This window comes from Aquila chrysaetos, chromosome 6, assembly GCF_900496995.4.
Source record: "Aquila chrysaetos chrysaetos chromosome 6, bAquChr1.4, whole genome shotgun sequence".
Lineage (NCBI taxonomy): Eukaryota > Metazoa > Chordata > Aves > Accipitriformes > Accipitridae > Aquila > Aquila chrysaetos.
Window position 1 is genome coordinate 17,607,475 of NC_044009.1, and position 26,463 is coordinate 17,633,937.

Here is a 26,463-nt window from a genome sequence, read left to right on the forward strand (position 1 = left end):
AAAAATGTGCCCTTTTAGTCATAAAAGGTTGCACAGTATCATATTTTTTGTTCCGTTTAAGGCAGTAAAAATCAATACATAGGTGCAACCATAGAAGAAAGAAGTATTATGTCCAAAGCTCTTACTGATTTCTGAAATATGCATTTTCAAATTTCTATCTAGGAAGGATTATAGAGCACAACGTTGGGAGACAAACTATATTCATGTCTGATAATATTAATAAGAAAAATATTTGTAAAGCCTAAAACAAATGAGGTTTTGTATAACAAATACATTCTTAGTACATCTTTTGCTTTACTTTAATGAAACTCTACCAGCATTGCCAGTGTTAAAATAATACAAAACTTATTAAAATCAATTTCCAAGATCTTACCACGGTAATGGAGGAGAAAAAAAGTGAGGGGAAAATCTAATCTACAAAGAGTGATATATTATGCCCATACAAGCATCAAGATTGTGCAGTTTTCAAAGTCAGAATCATCTAAAGAATATGTGGAAAAGATGATATAGTTTTTAGGAACTAGAAGGATATTCAGCCTAAACACATCTGATGGTTTACCACAGTATATGAGGTAGCTGCTCTGAACATAATAATAATTAAAAAAAAAAAAAAATCGTTAATCACTGCGTTTTGCTCCTTGTCCTTGGTATTATATGGGAAGTTAGACTGGTATGGGCTTCATTAAACAAAACTCTGTCACTAATTTTGTTTGGGATATTGTTTAAATAAGGCCTGCATGATTCAGCCATAAATACAGAAATACAACTTTGTTTTATTTTCTAAAATTCAGTTAGTATCTTAATAGTCAGCTACAGCTTAATAGTGGCCAAAACTGTCAGAAAAGTCTTGGGTGACATCTATGCTATATTAAAAGGTAGCAGCTTCAGAGACACATGCAAGTTTACACCAGCTGAGAATCTGTTTTCTTTTCTTGAAGTTAAGTACTTTGCTTCTCTCATGGAAAGTCTTTTTTTAATGCATTACATTCAGTTAAGTGCATTTCAAATGCATCTTTCCAAGGAAAAGCAATTCTAAATAAATCACTTCTGTTCTTTTGGACAGCATAGACTGCAGCAATGATTGAAAGTGTTTGCACAGAACTAGGGCAGAAAAAGAATGACTTTGCTGGGAAAATGTAAACAGTATAAACAAGCTTGGGAGACTAAGGCAGATATGCATGAGAGAGAACTGTGAAAACAAAACTTTGAAAATGTGAAAGTTTAGCCTTCCAGTTTTGCCCAGATTCTAGAATAGGGCAAAAAGAAAAAGTATTGCTAAAAACAAATGCTCTAATGGAAACAAATTTAATAAGAAGATCTTATATTGTACTGCACTGGCCGTGGAATTATCCATTAAGATAACAGGTAAGCAATAGGCTAATTTCTGCTGCTCTTTGTGCAAGCGTATTATACTGAAAACATCGGAATTGCCAACGTGAGTACTAAAAAGAAAAAAAATTGATTGTGAACACCCATGGAAAACTTTCTCCTTTTTCTTTTAAATATTAAAAGGAAACAACATTCAAATGTATTCAGTTAAAATCTTAACATTCACAAATCACAGTTTTCTAGACAAACAATGAGGTTTAGGACTAATTTACTTTGAAAGTCTCTTTTAAAATGTACATGTTCTCTCTTTAGATACAATTAGGAATAACTAGGAATAATAAAAGTCAGCATGATATAGACCCACATGTATTGTGCATATGTACATAGAAATAATATATTATAGATATTATTATATGTCTAATATGCATAAACACATACACAAACACAATTCCAGTTTTATTTTACTGCTTAAAAGTTATTTGTTTGTCAACTCACATCTGTTTTGGTAGAGGAAGCATTCAACGCTTCCTTGGCACAGTGGTATCAAGGATATAGTTAATTCCAGAGCTCTGACAATTTGCTACACCAAAGACTTAAAATATTTTCCAGTAACAGAATAGTTACATGAGCAACTAAGAGACTGTTTTCCATAAGCGTAAAGCTTAACCGAGGAAACTACTACATATGAAACCCAATGACATAGCTACACATGCTTTTAGAACAGAGATGACTGTAGCACTGAGGTAATGCCAATATTGTGTACACACTCTGTAGGAATGACAGCTAATCAGAAGCACAGAAGGAATTTTGCTAGCAGATCAAGAACACTGTAAACACATTGGGAACAGATGGGAACAACTTCTTAAAGAGAAATTCTATTTTGTTTTCCTAACTGTAGACTTGGACTTCTCATTGGAGAAATTCCTTCAATTGTTTTCATAAATAGCTTATGTTATGTTCAGTATTTACTATAGAAGTGACTAGATATATACTGTTTAAATATCACTGTGTGCATGTTATTATTAAAAACATATTGATAACAATAGTTTCTTCCAATTGACTGTGGACTGGTTTGAATCTTTTATCTCCATGATTTCATGGACTCTTGTGGGCCCAATGCTACCCAGCTCTTGCACGTGCCAGGAATGCTATTGGAAGCAGCTGATTAGTTTGAACGCACAGAATATAGAACTAAGTTAGTAATTACATTGGTGGCCAAGGAAATGTATCAGTGTGCTTTCTTCCCTCAGTTTTGTTCTTAAATGTATCCTAGTCTAAATCTGGATTGCAATACCCAGCCAGCCCACAGAACAATAATGCATTCCCGGAGCAGGTCCCTTTATTTAGCCAGATAAGACATTAGTCACCAAGAACGAGACATGCAGATTTGTGGTTTTCAACCTGAGCATACGAAAATTATAGAAGCTGTCAAAAAACAGCTGCCAACAGACTGCAGAATGTAAGTGACTGTATGGGTGGTGTATATATAATTCCTTCAACAGAAAAATACCCTCATTGAGGAATATCTTGCCCTTTGAGAGTCAGCGGAAAAATTCCCACTGGCTCTTAGTGGGCCAGGATTTCAACAGTTGTGTCGTATCAGGAAAAGCCAATTCAAAGGGACAAACACTACATTTCTTAATGCAGAGCAAGATGCCAGCTGATCAGGAATTCAGAGTTCGGTAACATTTGAAGTTGACAGAACATACATCATGCAATTCTTGAACTTGCAATGCATGTTGCGTATTCAGGTACTTAGTTTTGTCCACTAAAAAGTGCAGTCACATTGTTCTACACTGCTATTCTGCCACTGTCTTTTTGCATAATCTGCAAATAATGTAGGTTCTGGCACTGAACCTGTAAACACATACATGCCTGACACTTCTGTGTGGGCAGTCCCACCACAACCTAAACCAGTTACTTGAGAAGACCATAAATTAAGAATCTAAATCATTTAGCTGAAATACTTCTGAAGACAGTTGTTCCTACTGCACTGATTATTAAAACAGCATCAAGACTTTTTATCTGAAGTGTCATCTTGTTTGATTTAGTATCACCACGTGCCTTCTGTGTTGGAGATTTTCAAAGTCAGATAAAGACTTTGGGATTGCTCCTATATGCAGTCAGGTCAGTGAAAGTTTAAGCAGGCTACAAAAGTAAATACTGTGAAAATACCGATCATTATTTTTAATTGAGAATTTCCGACCATATTGCAGCATGCGTACTTGGAAAGAAGACACACGGATTCAGATCTTGTCTTACTCATATTTAGCCAGATCTAGCGTGTCTCCTTTCAATGTAGGGAAAGGACCTCAAATTCAGAGCACAACAATCGGGCTTTTAGCACATCACTGATCTGAATGGGTTTAAACCGTTCTATGCATTATCACTGCAAATGAATAACAAGATGCCCAGTATGCACAATATGACTGGAAAGACTCTGCATTGGCACAACTGTAAGAGCAGAAAAATCTGTCCCCAGGGTATCTGGCATAAGTTTATTAAGGTAGAGAGCAAAAAAACCCTCAGCTATTTTTATTATTATTTCAATCTCAGCCCCTATAAAACGTACGGATGACTAAATGAATCATTGTAGATCAAATCCAAGCGTGATTTATAGGCTACGCTATTTCTTAACTATCCTTCAGAAACAGGATTTCTTTTCCTGGTTCTACAGATCCACTGCTTACACACACAAGCAAATGACTAGATGTAGCAATCTCAGTAAAGCAACCGTATTTGTAAAAACAGAGGATCTCGCATCTCTTTTCGAAAGCTGAAGAAGTGGCAAGACCCTTAACTGTCTCTCAGCTGATACTGGAAGGCACAGAATCACACACTTCCCACTGTTTCTGAAGGAAGTGAAATAGCGGACAATTACCTTTCGATAAACCAGTTCGGTGTTTGTGGGAAAAATCTCAAACAGTAACACCCTGGCACGCGTACAAGCTTCAAACTCGAGCTAAGTTTTTGTCAAGCGAACAAAGTCCAAACAAAACAGAAGCTTTATCTTTTTAGTTGTGTAATTACAACGCAAAACCTAATTATGAAATAACTCAAGTATGACCTCTTTCCGGTACAATAATGCCAATAAGATTAAAGGAATATTCAGTAAGAAAATCCACACCACTTTATCACCTAATTCAGCCTCTCTTGAATGAGCTCCAGTTGTATTGAATTAGTCTTAAAGACCCTTTTCAAACCAATGAGACTCTAATTCTCTCCAGATGCAAAGACAGAAATTCGGTTAGCTAATATTAGAGGTTTTAGACAGAATCCTTTAAGTGCTGATCAGGGGTTTTTTTATCTCCCTTTCTACCTATTTATCGGCGATTGCTTCCTCAAGGCTGTACTACAACACCACCGGTTATAAAATCAGCTCAACATTTCGCTCACTAAAAATAAACGAAGCTTTTCCTCATGCCCCTTTCTCCCCGCAGATTACATGTCACACGCTGAGGCTAACGCAAAAGCACGCACACACGCGTGACCGCAAACGCATTCAGACGGCGCAAAAACATTGTTCCCGGGTGAAAACAATGAAACCGTTTCGATCACTACTCACCACGCTGAGTTTCTAGGAGAGCGGTTCCAGATAAATCAGCTGGAGCTCCCTTTCCAGCGAGGCAGAAAGGAGAGATGTTTCGCTCCCTCCCGCCCCGGCCAAGGAAGAGACAGAGCTACGCGAGCCTGATCCTCCCGCCGGCTATAATCCAGTTACCGAGGCCGGTGGCCGCAGGGGGAGAGGTGCCCCGGCCGCGCTCCGCTCCGCTCCGCTCCGCCGAGAAGCGCCGCTGCGGGCAGCGCCGGCAGCCGGTCAGATTGTCAGCGACGGCCCCGAAACATCAGCGCTTCCTGTTACATCACCCTGACCCCGCCCGCAGCCCGCGCTAAGTTACTCTTCTCTCCCGAAGGGCACGTCCCGGGGACGCCGGGCTGCTCGGGTCTTTCCAGGCGGGAGAGCCGAGCTGCCCGAGTCCCGAGCGTCGCCGCCTGCTCCTCTCGGGACGCGGCCGGCCCGCACCTTGCCCGCGGTCGGCGGCAGCTCGGCCGCCCCGCTGCGAAACCGGTCGGAAAATAACTCGCTCGCTCGGCTGGAAAGGAGGAGACCACGGGACCTGCCTTTGCACGTATCGAGCCGGTGCGATTCGTCCTCCTCCTCGAACTAGACCCAGAGAAATAAATCACTTTGGACCTTTACTCAGAGACAAGTAATACACAATAGCTGCATTCCTCCTTAGTGGCACTGACCTGACCCACCTCTGCCAGAAACGGCAGGGGCTGCGTTACGTCCTGTACTGTAAGTGCTGAAAAGCTCTGCGGAGAAATACTTTCGTTCCTCAAACGTAAAACTGCATTAAAGGTCAGAATCAAATTCGCAAATTCAAGCAAGAGCATAGCTTAAAGCGCCGCTTTGTTTTACACCCAAGAAAAGACCCTGTATTTAAGTAACCGACTCTTTGAAATACCAAGGGTAGAAAAAAGGCAGCAGGAATATCGCTATTGCTGCACAGATCTCTAGGCTGCATTTTTTTTAAATGCTGGTGATTCGGAAGCACAAGTATGAGCTTCCCAGTTTGAAAACCACTATAACTGAAGACAAAACAAAACTAATGGCGGTCCTTCTACTAGCTTCAAAGAACTTTCTATCAGGACCTAAAAACGTTTCTTTGAGAGCGTTTATCACTTGTTCTTTGCACAATTGATACCTGTCCTACAGACGGAATCTGGGCTCTCCGAATCAATAGACAGTTGCTGCGTGCACAAGACAATACTACGCTGAGCAAATGGGGAGTTCACGGAGCATTAAGCTCAAATATTATTAACACCTCTAACACCGGTACTCCTTAAGGAAGGCCATAAGGACCTCCGAAAGGTCATGGTTTCCTAAGTGCTTATCAAAATTATAACCACTTAATTTGCTTATGAAATAAGATAAAGTATTCTGCTTTCTTCTCACTACCTGTTGCTCATCCACCTTTTTTACCAGCAGAAACATTTGTGGAACAAGTTGTGAACTGAATGAGGGAATTCATCTAGCCATTAAAAAACTTTCCTTCAAAAAAACCAACCAACCAACAACAACAACAACAAAAACCAGCAAGAAACCCAAAACTAAGAAAAAAACCAACCTAGAACAAAAAAACAACCACAAGCCAGGGTCAGGAAAACTCGGAAGAGGGGAAAGAGGGGCAGGAATACTTTAAATCCATACGGCCACTGGATAATATGAATTGTGAAATCACACTCCAGGGTCAGTAAAAGAGCAGGCATATGCCTTTAATACTCATTTGGCATATGCGATTGTTGGTGCTTCTAGGATCTTACATCAACGGGAGAATGTTTGAATTTTATAATCAGCGAAGAACTAAGAACTGGCACTCAGCTTCTAGGCAACGTAAACAGACAAAACCCGGGGATTAGCTCTGATTCTGAAGAGTGATAGAAATTAACCTCTCTGAAATAAGCAATGTCACCTCAGGTAGTAGAATTTCATCAGAGGTGAGCGTGGTTGCATTATTTTAGAGCAATTAGGTCTAGGCTATAGATTACAACATGGTACGTTACACATTGTAACCTGGAAAATAATCCACGTATTCCAGCCCAGCACACACATTCAAGGCAGGCGTCTGAACTGGCTGGAGAGATTTATTACATAGGCCGTGTTTGATTTGGCACGTCAAATTCAAGTGGAGTCGGTTGGGGTTTTGGGGTCTTTTATTTTAGTTCCAAAGTCTTACACTCTACTTCTTTAGCTATCATTGGAACTTTCCTACTTCTACTCTACAGGTATTTGAGACATCCCAGCTGGTGTAATTTGCACTTCAAAGACGCAGAAGGCCCCCACGCTACTTCAGCTACCCCTCCTTCGGGCTGAAAGGCACGTAAATTACACCGATACAGGCTGCCCTGGTTATCACAGCGTGGGTGCGAGCGGTTCAAAAGGGATCTAAATGAGCACAACTGACCGTGCTTTAACCAAGGAAAGCTTAAAACCACGCAAAGGGGAAAAAAGAACCAAACCCAAACTAATTCGACCTCTGAGCACAAATCTCGATCCGATCTGAAAAGTTCAAGGATAAACACGGTTTTGCAAATAACGAGACTGCTCCTCATCCCCACGGTCGGCTCCGAGAATCCCTCTCTCTAGCGTTGCAGCTGTGACAAACGCCCGCCGGCAAGGGGACGGCCGCGCTCGGCTGGCTCCCCCCCGCCTTTTCCCTCCGGACAGGCAGTCCAGCCTCGGCCGTGCCCGCGGCCGCGGGGGCGCTGGCCGCCGCGTTTCCCGACCCCGTTGCGTTGCGTTGCAGAGCCCTCGCCGCCCCTCGCCGGGGGTGCCTTGCCGCGCCCTCCCCGCCCCGCACCTGCGCCGGCGGCGCCCCCGCGCGGCGGCCGGCGGGGCGGCGCGGGGAGCGAGCGGGCGGGCGGGCGGGCGCCCCGCAGCAGCCCGCGGGCGGCCGTCCCCAGTCTCCCGCCGGCGTTTGCCCCCCGCATCGCGGCCCGGCGAGTCGAGGAACCGGGAACACCGCCTCGAGGCAGGGTGCCTAACTCACGCGCGGTCAGTGACAAAAGGGACACGTGGGGAAAAAAAACCCAAAAACCGTGACGCGCGACTCGCGACGTGGCACGGCTACGGGTTCACAAGAGATCACGGGAGAGACAAAACCGAGGAAACTCCTCGTGTTTGGCCTACGGTATGGTATTGCCTATGAATAAAATATTTAGGGTTCCCGTGTAAACACTCCATAACCGTAAAATGCATGTGCCACTTTACCTGAACCTGGCTCTTTCTCGAGAGAAGATGGCACCAAAAGCAACCAGTTACAAAACCTAATCCTCGTGTCCACTTTAATATGGTTGAAAGGTAGAATCTAGAAAGGTGAAGACTTTCTCAAAATGTAAACAAACGTACCAGTTCTGAAACACTAGATGGGTGGGAGACGCAGGGAGAAATGCTGGCTCAAATGAATGGGAAAGAAAAGAGAAGCAGGGGATAGAAAGTAAAAAGGAGAAAAAGGAGGGCATACCAGTAAAAATGTGAGAGGGAAAAAAAGAACAAATAAAAAGACTTTAGATTATTTCTCAAAGACATTTTGCTTCATCACCTCTATGGACTAAGGCCACATACCACATTATTGCAGGTCAGATGATACAGGGAAGCTCATCAAACCTCTGTAAAATTGCTTCGGCTTGTTGGCTCCCATCCCACAAAGTGGGAGAAATTTCACACCACCCTGCATATTTCCTCCAAAGCAACCGGGGCAGATTCTGGAATGAAATGACTGGGTGAATGGACTCTAGTTAACTGGAAATGTACAGTCACTCTAACACCTTATAGCATAGCTTCATTTTCTGACCTCTTCACCATTCTGCCATCTGATTCCCTATCTTTTCCCTGTGTTGTGACTCAATTATCCCCCCTTATACATTCACCCTTTAATTACCTTTGAGAAATGCACAGGTCTTTTTATCTTATTCTTGCGTTTGGTTGTTCTGCAGATATTGGCGATACAGGAATGAAAAGTGGTGAATGAAGTAGAAGGGCACAAAAAAAACTTCTTGTGGAGTTGATGAAGATCAGATCACATTGCAGTTTGGACTTTTTAAGGGAAAAACTAATTCAATGCACCACGGCGCTATAAAAAAACAAGACAGGAAGACAGCTGGATAACTGGTATGGTGGCCAAACCTAGTACACACACCAAGAAGTGTGCACACTCTCAGATCAAATCTCCAACTGTAATCAGATCAGTTTTTATAGAGTCTACAACATTCCAGTCTTCATTCTCATTGCACTAAGTAACAAGCCTAAAAGATGAATAATTTTGTAATGTTTTCTTAGTCAACCGAAGTAGAGGTACTGTGGAGATGCTATAACCATGAAGTCTTTTCCTGTCTCAACAATGACATAAGAGATCCCACAATGGATCACTTTTTAAATCACTGTTACTACAAAATGAATGCACGAGAACTTTCTTTGGTATAATGTAAGTAGGGGGTGGCAGGGTATGGGGGAGTACCTGTTAGTCCTGTCCTAGCTACTGCAGTCCTGGAAGAAGAGAAGACCTCACAGTCCTGGAGAGCAACTGAGCACACTCAGTGAGGAGACCCTGTTAGTTTGCAAGAGAGCTCAGCAAGCAGGAGATTTAGAAGGCTGAGGAGCAGCCACAGAGCCAGGTTTCTGCAGGAATGGAAAGGATGTTTTTTCCTAGACTTCCAGGGTGGATTTTGTAGGTGTTGAATCTAGGCAGCCAGGGACAAGTTGCTGGACCAAGAGGGAGCCTGAAGGAGAGATACTGCCATGAAATGACACAGGGATCACAAGGCAATCTGTGTACAAACAAATGCATCTATTCTTTCCTATCTATGTTTTATATCTATTGTCTCATTCAGAATATTCTGTTTTAGAAAGTTCATCATTCTAGTTTATGATCTAATAAAACATAAGAGTTTACAAATCCTTGTTAGTGTTCTTGGTGGAACAGCTTTAAGAAACACCACGGGCAAACCCCTTCCCCTTCCTCCCAACCCCTGCAAGGCTCCGATCAGAGTCCCATCACAACTGAAAACACCGCAGTCACAGCTGGGCAGAGGACTCTGCCTCAGAAACAGCTCTGTCCCCATCACCTTTATTTGGGCTTCATGCTGAGGAAAAACTCTCCTTAAAGAAACACTGCCCTCAATAACACAGATTCATATAAACACTAGCATTATATGAATGTTGCACTCCTACTGCTGAAGAATGAGTTTCATTCTCTTTTAAGTGACAGCTCTAGAAGATGTTTTAGTTTACTGTGAATCATGGTCAGATACCTCAGAATCATGCTAGGGAATACTGCATTTCTTTATAAAAGGATTTTAACATGGTGTATAGGGTAGTACAGCCTATCTGTCAGACATCAGTGACAGAAGGCAGGTATTGCAAATGTGTTACTTACCCAGCACTTAACACTTTCTTTTTGCTCTAATCTGAAACCATAGACTCAGAATGTCCTTACTGAGTCACTGAGCTGCTGGAGAAGCTTAAGTTGCACATACCTCAGCTCTGTCTCCACTCCGAGGTACATCACACCATCCAGCAGTTACGTTAGTTTTAATACGGGCAGCCCATGGGAAATTATTATGACCAATAATGGAAGATTAGATATTTTTACTGCATTCACCATAAAAATTATACAAGAAAAGGTGCAGACGTTTGTGCACTCCCCTGCATTCCTAGCCAGGCAGACGCAGCCAGTGTCAGTGTAGAGGCAGGGTAAATGTGGCATTAGTGGAGTGTTGAGCCCACTGGTAAGTTCTGACTCCCGTACCTAGGGTGCCTAAAGCAACTCTTGCTTTTGGCAGCCACGTACACTACTGTGCTAAGGCAGTTGCTATGCTACAAGCAGAAAGGCCTGGGAGCAGCTTAAACCTTGGGTTCTCCACTTGTCTGCAATGACAAGTTCCAGCTGGTCCAAGTATTTAGCCTACTGCTCTGCTCTTGTGCAGTGCAACCCACATCTACAGACTCAAATCCTAGTGCGTGGAGTACAGATGATACCTGGAGAGTAAGGTCAATAAAAATGATGAACTAGAATGGGAAAATACCAAGCTGGAAGTGAAACTGGCAGGGAACAACGCACCAAATTAATTCTGTGTAGAGAACTGATGTTACCACTTTTCACCAGTCTATGGAGTTCATAGGTTTCCTGCCAGAACTGCACTTGTCTGATTTATATAGTTATTGCATTGTGGTGCTCATACATTTTATATGAGAAGATTCTACATAAATATTTTCTGGTGTACATTTAGTTCAAAGTTCATCAGGCATATAAAACATAGGTTTTCTGAAATCGCACGTGCAATTCCTAGTGCACAGGCAAAGGCAGCTTAGTCCAACAGATCATTTATTATTCTGTCATTGCTGTCCTTGCTCCTTGCTGTAGTGTCTCAGCCTCTCACATCTATTTCAGCTACCTATTTCCATACCACCTCTCACAAACAGCAGTGTAACTATCCTTGGTGGTTTGAAGCATAAAAAGACAACATGTGACATATTAAAAAAAGATTTACATCATCAAAGAAGGTAGGCAAGTTTCAAAAATATCCTGCTGTGTTTTGTTTCATAGGCAGCAAGGTGCTTCTAAAAACCTTAATAGGAAACCAACTACCTTTTTTTTTTTTCCTTTCCTTTAAAAAAATCTCATTATAAAAGATTTACCTAAGATCAGAGAAATGCCTTGCAGAAGGGTGGGAACTGTACCACTGTTTCATGTCAGTCTTAAAAAACCCCACCAAAATCCAACTAAAAAACCCCTCAAAGTCAACTAGAGAGTAAGCATAGTGTTATCTCTAAAGCAACTGTATTTATTTCCATGAAAGGAATTCCTTCTGGTTTTTGTAAAAATTTAATACATATTTCTGGAAATTATTAACTTGCTAGCCATGAGTATAGTTCAGTAACAAGGGTAAAAATCAACGATCCCAGCAAACGTATTTTTAAATCTTTGCAAATATCTGTCACATTGCTTCACACATTTACAACTTTAACATTCTCTTATGGTTTTTGGTGCTTTTCTGATCTGACATTCATTTCACAACAGTGTAATTATATGCACTTTGATGGAGTTAAATCTAGCTTGCATAACCTAAAATAAATCTGATTAAAACAAACCCAGTGTCTATTTCCTTTTTATAGCAATAGACCTATCTTTTAATCTATGATTGAAGCAATCATGCTTGACAAGTGATTACTCTTTGACAAGAATCATGCTTTCTTTAGCACAAAAATAGATGTCAAAAAAGAATGGGGTAATAAAGTAAATTTGAATCTTGTCTACTTTTTAATTATTATAAGTTATACACCCACACAGTCTGTTCTGTCCTGTTTCAGCTCTGACAATTATATACAATCAAGCTACAATTTAAGAGCCTTTATCAAAGTAAAATGTGATGTTTATTAACATGAATGAGGAATACATAATGAAAATATAAGTGGCTTAATAATATGTAATCAAAATAATCAGTACAGTAAATACATTTAAATGTTGTACACTAAAGGTTTGCATTCACAGGTGGATAGTAGTTTACCACACATTTCCATAAAAATCAAAGTTGTATTCTTTCAGGGATTATTTCCTCGCCCAGAGCCTTTACTGACTGTTTCTTTCTTTTCTTGTTGATTTTTATTAATCTTCTTTCGCCTTTTTTTTTATTGAATCCTAAAGGTAAAATGATGAAAGAAAGATTAGATGCTGTGGGATTGACACATCCAAGATTATCAGAAATAAGAGACAAGTCTTGTTTTCAAGAAATATTCTTTTAAAAAAAAGAAGAAAGAACACTGTCTTACCTAAAGTCTTCATATGCCTGACCAATGCCAAGTTGTCTTATTTCTGTTCTTGTACACTGTATTTTACTGTCCATCTTTCTCTCTAGCTCTGTCTCTCTTCTGATTTCCATTTTCACTTTTCTAAGACTTTTCACTGTTACATTTTATCAGGCCAATGCTTAGTACCAAAAGTTTCAAGAATGTTTCAGCCTGCATAATATTTACCTCTTACGGCAGTCTGTGGCAGTATCACTACCCATACCTTTCTTGCAGATCCTCAAACATGACTTTCTGGAGGTGAAATTATTTTCATTCCCACCACAACCACTGTAGCTAAATGGGTGACATCTTCCAGTTGAGTAGTTGTAGAAAAATCTTAACTCTTTGGCTCTACAAAGCCCTCTGTCCATAGGGGTCATGCACAAAGAAGGGATAGGAGGTGGTTCTACAGATACAAAGAAAAACAAGGTTAGAGACAACACTGCAGTTTACCAATTTTCTGTTATATTGATATTATATATTGGATTTGAAGCTCACAGAACTTTGAAATTTATATGAAATTTACTGGCAAATTTAATTCTGCCCTCCTGAAAATCCAGGATACTTTACATAAGCATCTGTCTTTTTATGATTACAAAAAATACCTCAGCAAATGTTATTCTCTCTTTGAATTCCAAAAGCCAGCAAAAGCTTACCTGAAAGTAAGGTTCATTTCCTATATATTTAGTGATAAAATTGCTATTTCTGTGATAGAAGATAGTACGTGAATTCAATTAGAGAAGTTTCAAGTGAAGCATTTGTAGGAAGTGAAGTGACATAAATTAAACTTGGACAGCTTTAAAAATATGGTAAATATTTATGATCATTAACAAAGTGAATTTTCTTAATTGCTGCTAGACATTCTGTAATCAAGTAGAAGGTAAAAGTACCCAGCATTTCCAATGTAAGACTCAATACCTTAATATTGGGTTTGTCGTATGAATACAGAAAGCTTGACCTAAGTAATAGAAGTCGGTCTACTGGAAAACACTGAGCAATTATCAAGAAATAGATCGTAACTCTCAGAATAACAAAGGACTGAATGTGAAGAATAAGTGCACGAAGTGACTGAGATGCTAGTGCTTTAGTGCTGCTGTTAGGTTTTTACCATTCGAAGGAGTAGGCTGATGGTTTGTTTCTTCAGTGTCACTGCAAGTGAGAGTATGAGAACTGAAACACCGGAAGATGAACCTGAGGTATCCGGAGTACCTGGGCACTGGAACAAGCTGAAGAAGCAAATCCGTGCCAGAATTCCCAAACCAGGAGAAACTCCATCATCTATCACCCTGGAGTGACTCATATACAAAATCAGAACTGACACAATTGCTGCACAGGATGCAAGAAATGGGAGCCATTATATCATCAGTTATGAGGGACCTAAAGGAGCGTCATTTTCATTCAAGAAGGAGCAGAATTGAGATAGCTGAGATCTGAATGCATAAATGGAAACCTGAATCTAGTCAGATGGCCTTCTTGAAATTACAAAGCCAGGTAGAAGTGGCTTAGAGGAAAAACCAAGTAAAAATTTTAGGGAATAATTTGGGTTACAACAGAGCTGGGGACATCCTGTTGTCACAAAAGTAGGAAGCAGATGAGTTGCTGAAAGCAAGAAGTTATTAAGAAGAATTAACTTGGGCAATTCAAGAGAGTGACAAGAAAATATCCAGAAAGAACATGGGACATCTTACATGTCTTACACATATTACACCTGCTCAAAAAGGTTCATCTGCCAAGTATAATAGCTGAACTGGAATGGTGAAAGACTATGAAAAATTGCTAGGAAAGAAACAGAACGGTGATTTATGGAGAGCTAAGACAGCAAAATGAAATTAATGATATATTTGAAGCTGTGTTAGCAACATCATACTATTCAAAAAGAATCCTGAAATGCAAAAACTGAGTCATAAGTTCATTTTCCAAGATATATTAAGTTAGTTTCAGCTTATAAAGCAAGCACTACTTAATTTCTTTTCATGACTGTGACATTATTGTAAGAGTAAGGTCCACTCTGGATCCAGAGTAAGAGCCCACAATGTAATACAATTTATATTACATCTACTGTTTTATTTATAATGAAGATGGTAGTTAAATTAACTAATACAATACTTTTGGTACCACTCTAACTGAGAATTCTTATGCCTAGAACTAATGTCATCTCTCTCTAGCTAGAGAGGATCTTAGCTTTCAAAGCATATGTTCAGCAACATTAAAAAAAAATGCTTACCTAATTTTAACCTGATAATTTCTGAACCTAAAAAGAACAGAGCAGAAAGGCTTGCCAGTGCTGAAAGGGCCAAATAGCATAGGTTTGTTAATTATATAACAGAATTTAAAGCTACACCTTTTAAGTAGATTACTTATCTGGTATGTAAAATTTTCCAGAGACACTCCATAGGCCCCTCATGAAGGAGTTCTCACAGCAACTATAAGATTTAGGGGAGCCATGGAGCCAGTGATGTAGTTGCTGGTGAATAAGGACTACCTATGTACATACAATGCAACTGGCAGGGTGGCAGACAAATGCTTTTTAGAATCCCTCTTGTACTCTTTCTAAAAATTGTGGTGGTGTTTGTCTAGCTCATTACTAGATAAATGCCCCAGATACCAATCACCATACCTGTTCATCCTCAAAAATATCTACATATTCTTTACACTCACAGAAGCAACCAGCCCATGAAGACAACCTCTTAGTTTTGCCATATCGAAGCCACTTTTTTCCAACAAAACAGTATATTAAAATAAAATGACATAATTTCCTGTCTGTTGAGGATCATAAAAAACATGGATTGATTTTAATATACTGATCACTAAGACTTGTTAACTTTCAGTTACTGTAAATATAAAATATGTACTGTGTCATGCCCAGCCCAACATCTCTATTGGCGGGACAATCTATAAACCTGTGAGCTAGTATGTTAACACAGTCACTAGGAGCATTAGATCCAGGTAAGTTTTCTCTGTTCAGCCCCAGCTTCTAATGCTGTACTTATGTATATGATGTTACAGTAAGTTTAGATATTATGCCTGTTCTTGAGTTTCTCAAATGTTTTGGTTTTACAACTTCATTTTTCTGAGAGTTGTTGAAATGTTTTATCTCCTGCTTTTTCTATGGAGGAAAAAAAGAAGAAAGAAGCAAATCCCATAACCTGCAAAACTACACAGAGGAAGGGGTACACACTGAAAACAGTAAAAAAAAAAAGCAATACATGTCCCACTGTCAGAATTATGTTCCCTAATCTAGTCATTAGAGGCCTATGAATTACAGATACCAACTGTATTGAGAGCCTACTTGAGATAGAAATGCTGTTTTTAACTCTACTTTTTTTCCTCAGTTTAGGTTACCTTTTAACAATTTTTTTCACAGTGCAAGTAGCATTACTCATAACATTACATAACTCATTACATGTTAACACTAAGTGGATCGTATGAACCTAAAAATTAATAAATGTCATGAAACACTTTCTAACTTTCTTATACATGCAACTACACGGCCCATCCTATTGCCTTTGATGCAATTTCTACAGAAATGAACTGGTTATTTACACTGACAGCAATAAGCCTTAAGAATCTGGCTTCACCGTTGTGTTCATGCTATTCTGTTTATCCAAAATATCTGACTTAAACAGGTTTTAAATATCCAATAGCATGCTCATAAACTTGGAGTTGCTACGTATATTATTTGCCAAAAATACGCCATATAAATCAGGTCATGAACAGGCATGGGAAAAAAGAATTTACAATTCATATAGGCAAAGGACAAATGAAAGCTTCCAAGCTGAGTTAGTCAAACATTTCCAGGTGTAAAGTTTTCTTCTGGAAAATGCCGATACAATGCAATACAAAGTGTTCCTCAGAAACATGCCAATTCCATCAAAAACTTTTGAAGGTAATTAGAGCTTGGAACCCATCTCAAGTGGAGCTTGGGAACTAGAACTCCTGCCACTAGCTCTGCAGGAGCTGCTCAAATGGGTTTCAGGCTTTACAACAGCAAAATACAGCACAGATCTTTCTTTTATCTTTCTGGTACTTCTTTTTCTTGATGAGGCAGGTGTTTGGACTGATTTTGTTTTGGTGAGAGAATGAGACCCAAAACTGCAATATTTTGTTTCTGAAAAAATAGGTAAACTAATTATATGAAATAAGCAGTAGATAAAAAATGCTATTGTTCTTACCTAGAAAAAGACTATTGTATCTTACCCTTCACTGCTACCTAAACAATCTTTAAATGTGTATGGTTTAAGATGTAATCCTTATAATACAGCCTTTTCTTGAATCCCAGACACCACTCTCTGTGGTGTGAACAGATGACACGATCATACTTCAGAATGTCTGAAATATGCATATTCAGATATAGACTCATATTTATAAAAATAATCCCAACCCTGTATTGCAACAATAATCGTTATCTCTCAGGCTTAGCTGGGCTTGTGTGACAATGAACTGTTAATTGATCACAGTACAAAAGAAGTTTGAAATGATCTTGGTGAGTTGGATGAGAAACAATGCTTACTGCATTCTCTTTCGCTAGACATGGGTGTGTGACATTCATGAAGCTTCAGATTTATTGCCAGATTTTTGATATACGCAGGCTTCAATATCTCATTTCTGATTGCAGCAAAGAGAAAATAAAAGAATCTTCAAGTAGACAAGCTATTACAAAAATAATGAGTCATCTGCACTTAATGGTACTCTGTAGGTATAAATTGGTGCAGATCCATTATAGCAAATGAAACTGTGTCAATTTATATCAGCAAAAGATATGGCCGTGACTTTGATAAGTAATAACAGCAACTGCCTGTGTGCCATTCCACATTTGGTGAGTTGAAAATTGACTTTTGATCCTGCATCCCACTTAGATCTCACAAATCAAACGTAGGGTATAGCACTCATAATTTCCTATCATAGATCACTTTGTATAATCTAAAAATGAAAGGTTTGATTCTTGGATTCACTTTCTCTTAACTTTCCCAGAATAAAAGTTATTTTAAGTCTTGCAGCAGAGTAAGACCAGAACAATCTTCATTGTCTGCAGAAAGTTCATTGCTGAGAGATAGCACTAGAAGTTTCATGTTTATATGCAGAAGAAAAAAAAATTGTTTTGTTTGGCCGTAGAAGAGTTTAATTTTCTAAAGATCAAGAACTTTGTTGGAAATCTATTAATCTGATATTGTTACAGAGTTATACATACCACCAATAATTTGTATTTTTTCTTGAAATCAAGATGAATAGCATTTCAGTTGTGAGGTAAGGTATTCTATAAGAGACAACTCCTTGCAAATTTTTTTTTAATGGTGGTCAAGTATTTAAAAAAAAAAAGGATACATAGCCAGGCCAATATATATGCAAAATAGATGTTACAGTGGCAGACCAGCTACTTTGCCTGTGCTTGAAAAGATGGGCATCAGCCACTCCATCCCAAACAGTCCATCTTGACCTCATATGTGCACAGCCAGATTTCTGTCCCTCGCTGAGGGCCATGGGGAGTCACAGTGCATGTTTGCGTGAGATGGCTCTGCCTTGCAACTTCAGTTTACACCTTTGCCTCTAGTAATAGCAAGAATGGAGGCTATGTTCTCCACACCTCTGTGGAGAAATCAGCTGTCAGTTTTGGCCCTACTCTTTCCTCCCCCTTTAGTGGGATTGCACAAAAGCACAGGATTTTAGCCCACCCCAGCAACCTGAAAGGTACAGGCTGATAAACAGAATGGCAGCAGGTGGCTGCATGGGACAGGCTAATGTAAGGCGGACAAAGGTTATGTAGTAGGAAGAACCTGTGGTGTCTTCAGACTTTCCACTGAAACGCACTGGTCCTTCCAAGGTCACGTTTCTTACCTGACCCATCGAGCTACACTGACTCCACCCACCCTTGTTCCCTGACCCGTTCTTCCACCAACCTTCAAGTCTTCTCTTTCTCTTACCCTCACCTCTCTCTCCCAAAATCTGCTCTACCAGAAAATTCACAATTGCTGACACAACCAAGAACCCCTCCGTTTCCTCTGAGAAAAACATAGTGAAACATGCCGCTTTGCTTGTATAGATTGCTTGTTTTGGGGATCTGGGGATTCATATTATGAATAAAAACCTTCAGGGAACATGTATGCTCTTATGTCCCTAGACTTATTTCCAGGCCTTCAATCATTCAACTATTTTTCAGTAAAATAACTTGCCAGAAGCTTTACGGTTTTATATTCAGTCATTTTAATAACAGAGTGTATTGATGCTCTGTATGTGGTAAACAAACAATCCAATTATCACCAAAACTTACCTCAACCCAACAGCACAGGTGGATCACAGTACAAGAAAAAAAATAGAATACAACACACATTCAAGCTTTATTAGACATACCACTCGAAGCAAAGAGCACAGGAATGTTATCCTACATGCCCATTATCTTGCACATTGTATAAAACACAAAAACCTTAATGAATCTGTAAGCCATCACTCAATCCCCAAAAGTACAAGGAAGTGTAAATACAAAAACCCAACAGAAATACTTGGTAAGAACGCTCAGCCTTTTTCCAACTGTTTCTTGTTTCCTCTTGCATAACTGTGGATCATAAAAATGACATGCCTCAGATTCAATCACCCTTTACAGCGTGAGCAAGTACCAGCAATCTATAGTGGACAGCGTCCAGCTGCAGAAACTGTTAAAAACTAGCCCTCTACAGTAAAAGTACAGATTCTCATCTGCTTTATAATACATAGCGCAAAAATACCTTGAAGCAGACACAAAATTAATTCACACTCACTTTGATTATACTCAAACCAAGAACTGAGTTTAATATGGTCTTAGTGAAAATAAAAATGTATTATGATAAATATACTGTGCCATATTCCAAAATCCAAATATGGTACTTTTTTAATGGGTAAAAGGAGCTTTAAATTGGCTGCCAATTAGATCCCCACAAAAATATTAATTTGACTAAAAGAACTCTGCATCACTGCTTCTGCTCTTGGTCCTTAAATTTTTGTATTTATCAGACCTACAGGAAGTGCACAGTTTCAGAAGAGGACAAGATGTGGTCAGTCTTCCGCTTTCTGATATTTATGGAAAATCTGTAAGCAATATCTTTCTTTGCTTTAACTTTCTCTGCTTATCAAAAAATTTGACATAGATGTAAGCCCATTCTTTAGTCTCAGACATGTTGGAAAACAGGTGGAAATGGAAAAGCAATCCAGAAGGCATATAAAAGACTGAGAGTTGAGAACTGCAAAAGTGAATTCTTACCAAAAAAAATGGGAAACTGGTTGCGCTCCTCCTTTGGGGAGCTACCGTTCAGAGTATTGGACTTCTCGTCATTTGGAGCAGTTGGCAACAAATTGACTAAAAGAAAAAAAAAGGGAGGGTGAAACAGTAAGTGACAGGTTATCTAGACACAACAAAGCTCTGAAAATAAGCTATGATTAGTACTCATTTGCCTTGCTCCATGCCAGTATTAATACCACCAAAAGGCAGCATTTCTTCAAGTCCCAAAGGCATAAGAAACTGATGTGCTGAGGCAACTTTGGGATGGATTCCTTTTTCTTCTTTAATTTTACCGATGTAAGATTTAAATCAAACATGGTTTGGGAAGGTTATTTTTATATTACTAGCAGACTTTCTAACGTTTGCAATTGTAAGCCTTTTTCAAAATACATATTACTGACAAGCAAATGGCTATGAAGCTAGTTTTAATGCTACTGACTTCACTGTGCTTATGTATTTCAGCTAAGATACATATCTTCAAATAAATGGGAAAAGGACTGGACAAGCCAAGGAGTGTCTGCATTAAAAAAGGATAACTATAAACAGCAAAAGCAAATTCTTACCAAAAATCCCAGGGAACTGGTTGGGTTCTTCTGCTGGGGAACTACTGTTCACAGTGTTAGGATGCTCTTCAGCTGGAACAGTTGGCAATAAATTTGCTAAAAGAAAAACAAAGGAAAAACAATAAGGAAAAAACACAAGAAACAATTGGTATCAATGTTTCAATATCACTAAGGTAAAAACTTTGATCTATTTAAACCATGGCAATGCCCCCTAATTCTCTCTTTCTTCTTGGGTATTCATACAAATTTACATAGAGGTGTTATTTCAGATTAAAGCCAGAAAAAAAAAAGCATTCTGCAACTTTTAATCCAAAAGGTAAAAGTAGAATAGGAGCCCAGGAAGAAATGCTTCGGCAAAGGTAGGGGAAAAGCACATTGCTCTGTATGTATATCTTTAAAAAAAAAAAAAAAAAAAAAAAATCTTTACAAAAGAACTATAGTGGGTCTTTCCTATTCTAAATGTGAATACACTCAAGTTCCCCTTGCCAAAATGACAGATTATGAAACAGTCCTGGAAAAAGGCCCACTAGAGACAAGCAAGACAAAAGGATCTGGAGGGTCTGCATGGGAAAATGCATTAACCCTATGAATAAAATGAAGTATTTTGTGAAGGGGAGAGCAGTTATGAAGGTTACTATATTCTGATACAGAACAATTCATAGGAACTAGTAGTACGAGGAAGTAGATGAATGATCTATGGTCAGTCTGAATGGCTGCCTAAGATGCACAGCCAAATCACTCAGAAGTGAGAGACAGGTTTCCCATAATTCTTTGGTGGGAAGCTAGCAATGCACAACAAGGAAACAGTAAAAACAAGTAAAACCAGTAAAAAACAAGTCTTGTAATGAAAAGAGGTGCCAATACAGGAATGTCAAGACTTGGTTTGAAAAGAGTATATTTAGATATACAGGTTAAAAAATATACATTAGCATTTTATGATATTATAAAGCCAAACAGCTGGCAGATTTTAGATTAACTGTCATGAGAAAAGTAAAAAAGTAAGAGTCCTGTAATATTCATTAAAGTTAATAGTACCTGCATTTTTTTTAATTTATATTTTTTCTTTTTTGTATTTTTATTTAAAAAAACCCATGTAATTAATGTTAATTTCAGATACAAATTATTGGCACCTCAGAGTACCTACCCTAAGTTGCCTTTTTTTCCATGCAAGGTATCTTCAAAACACAACATTGTTTATACAAGAATAAAGCTAAGAATAACGAGGACAACAACTTACAGTTGCCTTGGCAGGTAGTCTGGCATTCTTCCAAATCCTTGAAGTTGTTCTGGTTTCCTAGGCACCCACCATACTTGAATACTTCACATGACTTTGTCTCTTTGTTATAGAAATACCTGGAAAAATAGCCTCGGCAGATTCCAGGGTCTTTCTCATGAAAGCAGAAATTGGGCTTTTCTATGAACAATAGTAAATGATGAACAGGGTGGGGGAAGAAAAAAAAAAAATCAACACACATTCCAAGACAACAATAGAACTGAAGGAAGTTTATAAAATAAACCTGTAACTTTGGACTAAAGACCATACAAACTGCTGCTTTATTGTACTGCTTTTGTTCTATATATAACACTGCAATATTATGCTGGAGCATTATAGGGATATTTTTATTGCTTTTTTTCCTTTCAGGTAGCCAGTAAATTATATATTGGAAAATGAGGACTAATGATTCCTTTAAGTGTCCTCCTACATAAGCTCTAAGATGAAAATCAGTTTTTGCTCTGAATCAAAACAAGACTTGATTCCCAGCTGGATCATTTGAACTAAGTACACATTCTTGTCATTTATGTAGTTGGTTTAGTCAATGTTAGTGTGAATTATACAGAAAGCAATGTTAAAATAGAAGGAAAAAGGAAATAGTTTTTAAAAAAGAACAGAAAAAAAAAAATCTAACAATGCATTTTGTCTGTGACAGTCTACTGCTATAAAAGGATACAGGAAACAGAGACAGAGCAGCTATTCTAACCATCATTTTTCAGTCCCAGTTCCTAGTTTGCAAGCAGTAACTATAATATCAACCAAGAAAAAGTTAACAAATGAATACTGCATAATTTGACTGAATATCAAGGCATGATATCATGGCTTCTGGCAAGGAAGAAAAACACATAGCTGTATAATAATCCCCAAATGCCAATTTCTCACCATATTTAATTTTTCCCTCAAAATTATATTCTTAAAAGAAAATCATGGGAACAATAATGAAATACGTATGGAGGTATTCTCAAATTCTTGCTAGTAGATACTTTGAAATACGATTCTTGAGTGAGCTGACTTGCAGAGAAAAGTATATTTAGCCATCATATAAGACAATCATATCAGATGTCACATATAAAGGCCTTCCTTACCTGTGAAACTTATAGAATATTGAGACTAAAACAGTGTGCAGAGGGCTGCCATTTTAATAAAAATGACTATAGAACAATTACTTTGAAGTCCCTAACATTTTTGGACTAGATTACAGCGTTGTAAGGAAGTTAATCCTATTACAGCTATTTTAGCCAAGTATCTATTAAAAACCATCACTAGAATAAGAATATTACTAAATTCAATTGATGCACATCATATATTTATATAAAACATTATAATAGCTCATAATTAGTGTTTTTCCAAGAAATAATTGTCAATATCCTATATTTCAATTGTTATAAAGCTTCATGGACAGCAAAATGTCATTTTCAGAGATCACATGTAAGATTAAAACATTAAAATATTCTTGCATAAAGTAACAAAATCAACTATTTTAAGCACTCCTGGATAGCTTAATTTTGATTTTTCACTACAAATTTCATTCTCTGCCAGTAAGTATATGTATTCTATAGTTCAGATATTTCACGTTTCTTACTATTCAAATGCAGCACCTATTGTGTTCACAGATTTACAAAACTAAGTTCACAGATACCAACAAATATGAAAGGTATGGGCAAGGCATATGATATACTTTCAGCTGAGAACGGAAATGAGACAGTTACGTAGACAGGTAGCAGGCAAGAATCTACCAGAGTGGTATCTATTCCATATACCATCTATTAGGAGCTCACAGACAATAGGAGCTACAGAAACAATATTTTCATCAAACATTGTAAAATATTGTGAAATAACAGAAAAAGATTATTAGATAGATATTAACTGAGAAAGGATGGCAGATAATAATACAGGTATGTAAAGTAGCCTGCAGGATTATGGCTGGCTCTTAAAAACAGCTGCTCTTAATTTAGAAAATCCTTATATTAAAATAATTCTTGCAGAAAAAGGAAATAAAGTCCAAAAATGTTGAGCTCACAGCTAACTTTTACAGCCACTTTTGAAGAGAGAGGTCATGAAGGCAATATAATCCTAACTATACAAACTAGTATTATACTTTAAATGCCATGTCTTTCTTCAGAGACTCAGTATTCAAAACTACATTACTGGAAACAATAGTAAACATGTAATGATGTTGATGACAGCCACGAGCTGCATTTAACAGGATATGTTCTGTTTTGTCATTAAAAGCAGGGAACTAGGGTCAGACCTTAAAGGAAGTAGTGCCAAATGTCTGCAGCATCTGTGGAAAATCAACTTTAGTAACTTCCATAGCATAGAATCATGATTAATTTTTTTGTGCATTAAGAATGGAAAAGACAGTAGAAAACAGGAAAAGAAAACCATCATCTCAGTACGAAAATATTCCAAATACCATTCTGCAAAGATAAATTATTTAATTAGTCTATTTCAAAATGTATGTGCAAGTATTGGTATTTCTGTGAGGAGTTAAATGCACACCAATTCAAGAGGAAGCAAGTAGGAGGGATGAGGGAGGGTAAGCAGAGAAAGAGGAGCTGACTTGTGAAAAAAATTTACTCAAGCCTGTATTCAGGGAACTCTGGCTACCAGCATTGGGCCCAATCCAGATAAGTCTCTAATGTGGAAAGAGGAAGAGTAGAATAAGTCTTCACAAGCTCTATTGCAAGCATCAAACTTAAATATCCTTGTTAGGAACACAGGTTACCTTAAGAGACCAACAGTGTTTCAGACAAGTGATTCTCAGTGCTTAAGCTTTGGCTATTTAGGAAGTCTGGGTATTAGGCATTTAAATTTCTGTAAATGGTTTGCCCCTTCAGGATTGGGAAACTTGCCCCCTTGCTTAATGTGTAATTAGGGGATCTGCCCTAACCTATGTTAGCTGCTACACAGGCAATGCTTGAAAAGTTCTGTTTCAGATTGATCTTCTCCTATTTTTGCTAACAGCAGAGGAAGCATTTAAATTATTCTCAAAACACACAATAAGAGTTCCACATCATGGCTAATTATACAATGCTTGAATCTCTGCAGAGTCCTTCTTTTCTCTTTACTGAAGAAAGAGAAAAAAGTGTCATGATGTGTTTATTTTGGCGAGAAGAGATTGCAGCTACCATCTTCAGTGACCACAACTGTCCTCAAAGTCTTTGATGAATACAGAAGATGATGATTAGGAGTAAGAACTCACTTCAGTCTGACATTGCTGGATTTGTTAGGAGATAGCTTGGAACAACACATAAAGAATTTATCAAAAGAAGCTAAATCCCTTATCGTTGTATAAAAGTCTTAGATTACTATGTAAACTTAATTACCTTTCTTAATTTTTGCTAACATCATCTTCCGAGGCAATTCTGCAATATAAATAAAAAGAAAAGTATTTAGCAAAAGCAGACGTGTTGTCTCACCTGTGACACTAGGGTGCTTAGCAGTGACGATGAGCACTGAAGAGGAAGAATACAGCATCTCTTCCCCTTCTCTCCTCTCTTTATTAGGGGAGCAGCACAAAAGCTTGTTCTGGAGGACAGAAGTATAATTTCCTTTTTATGAGACCACCTGCTATATTGGAAACTTGAGGATATGAAAGTACTGGAATCAAATTACGCCAATATTGAATTGAACAGAGAAATTCCTCTTTATGTGACTGGAACCATAATCCTGTATTATGTAATCTTACTCCTCAAAAGAGGAGTAATTAGCAGACTAACTTAACCCAACTGCTGTAGCTACTGATACTGCTTATAGATTTCAAGCTGATATAGTTAACAATAAAGACCTCTCTCATGCTATCCAATTCTTTGCTATGCTATGTAGTGTCTGAGTAAATTTTTCATTATGCTGTTTATGATATTATAGCCCATTTGGCCAAGTATCTACAACTACCTTTAGGGTAGTATAGACGACAAACTTGTTTGCACTGTTCTTTCAGTGCATGATCAGCAGTGATGAAGTTGCTATTGTCATTTGTAATGGAGGAGCCTGGGTTTTATTGTACTTGCTCAAGAAGCTGGATATCTGAATTCAACCCCACATTCCATTTCAGCAACTGAAAACAAACCTTCTTCCCCTTCTAGGAGACTGCCTAATCATAAAACTACAAAGGAGTCCAAGGGGAGACTGGCTCAGCCAATGTGTAATAAAGGCTGAAAATTTTTCAGCAGCTGAGAGAGAGAAAAGTGGCTAATAATAGCTTATACATTTTCTATTACAGAGATATTTTGCAAAGCACATGAAATAGCAGCTTCTGAACTTCACCTAAGTCATCTTAATCACATTGCTTCATAATTCTTGTTTTGTACTTGTGCTTTTCTTAATAGCATTATAAAATGCTAGTTTCTCCTTTGCCTACTGAACTCTTGCATATGAGAGAAGGGATAGAGTGGTACAGCTAATGCTTTGCTTGAAGTTGTCTGCTGGAAAGCAAATGCAATCAAACATACTATAATGAAGCAGTACATTTGCCTGACTTCAGCCATCTTACTTAGCTACCACAGTCCCCCTTAAGAAGACACAATTCCCTATAGTACATGCCAGGAGTACCAGTTCAGTAGCAGAAGCACATTACAACTACTTTTTACTGCTGACGGCTCTTCCTGCATCAGTGGATACACGTCTTCCAGAGACCTGCTCATAAAGCCTCAGTGTAACCCATGGTCTAGCCTTCTTTGAAATATGAAATGAAAGAGAA

General features: G+C 38.5%; 2 protein-coding genes across 9 annotated transcripts in view; both read right to left on the reverse strand.

The window, feature by feature from the left end:
• Positions 1–9,559, reverse strand: part of CALCRL (calcitonin receptor like receptor) — a 73,993-nt gene extending 64,434 nt beyond the window's left edge. The window contains exons 1-3 of one of the 5 annotated variants that reach the window (XM_041124060.1): positions 9,351–9,559; positions 8,775–8,966; positions 8,459–8,598 (exon numbers count right to left, since the gene is read on the reverse strand). In XM_041124060.1, the coding sequence (XP_040979994.1) occupies positions 8,459–8,463 (5 nt within the window). In that variant the 5' untranslated portion in view covers positions 8,464–8,598; positions 8,775–8,966; positions 9,351–9,559. Of the gene's footprint in view, positions 1–4,894; positions 5,317–8,104; positions 8,179–8,458; positions 8,599–8,774; positions 9,324–9,350 lie in introns of those variants that run through there. The other 4 variants (XM_041124061.1, XM_041124062.1, XM_030018534.2 and 1 more) reach the window with 4 other exon arrangements.
• Positions 9,560–12,246: 2,687 nt separating this feature from the next.
• Positions 12,247–26,463, reverse strand: part of TFPI (tissue factor pathway inhibitor) — a 42,423-nt gene continuing 28,206 nt past the window's right edge. For 3 of the 4 annotated variants that reach the window (XM_030018896.2, XM_041124063.1, XM_041124065.1), the window contains exons 4-10: positions 25,091–25,129; positions 21,726–21,902; positions 20,489–20,584; positions 19,908–20,003; positions 13,788–13,895; positions 12,903–13,085; positions 12,247–12,530 (exon numbers count right to left, since the gene is read on the reverse strand). In XM_030018896.2, coding sequence (XP_029874756.1) covers positions 12,418–12,530; positions 12,903–13,085; positions 13,788–13,895; positions 19,908–20,003; positions 20,489–20,584; positions 21,726–21,902; positions 25,091–25,129 — 812 coding nt within the window. In that variant the 3' untranslated portion in view covers positions 12,247–12,417. The remainder of the gene's footprint in view (positions 12,531–12,902; positions 13,086–13,787; positions 13,896–19,907; positions 20,004–20,488; positions 20,585–21,725; positions 21,903–25,090; positions 25,130–26,463) is intronic. The other variant, XM_041124064.1, reaches the window with a different exon arrangement.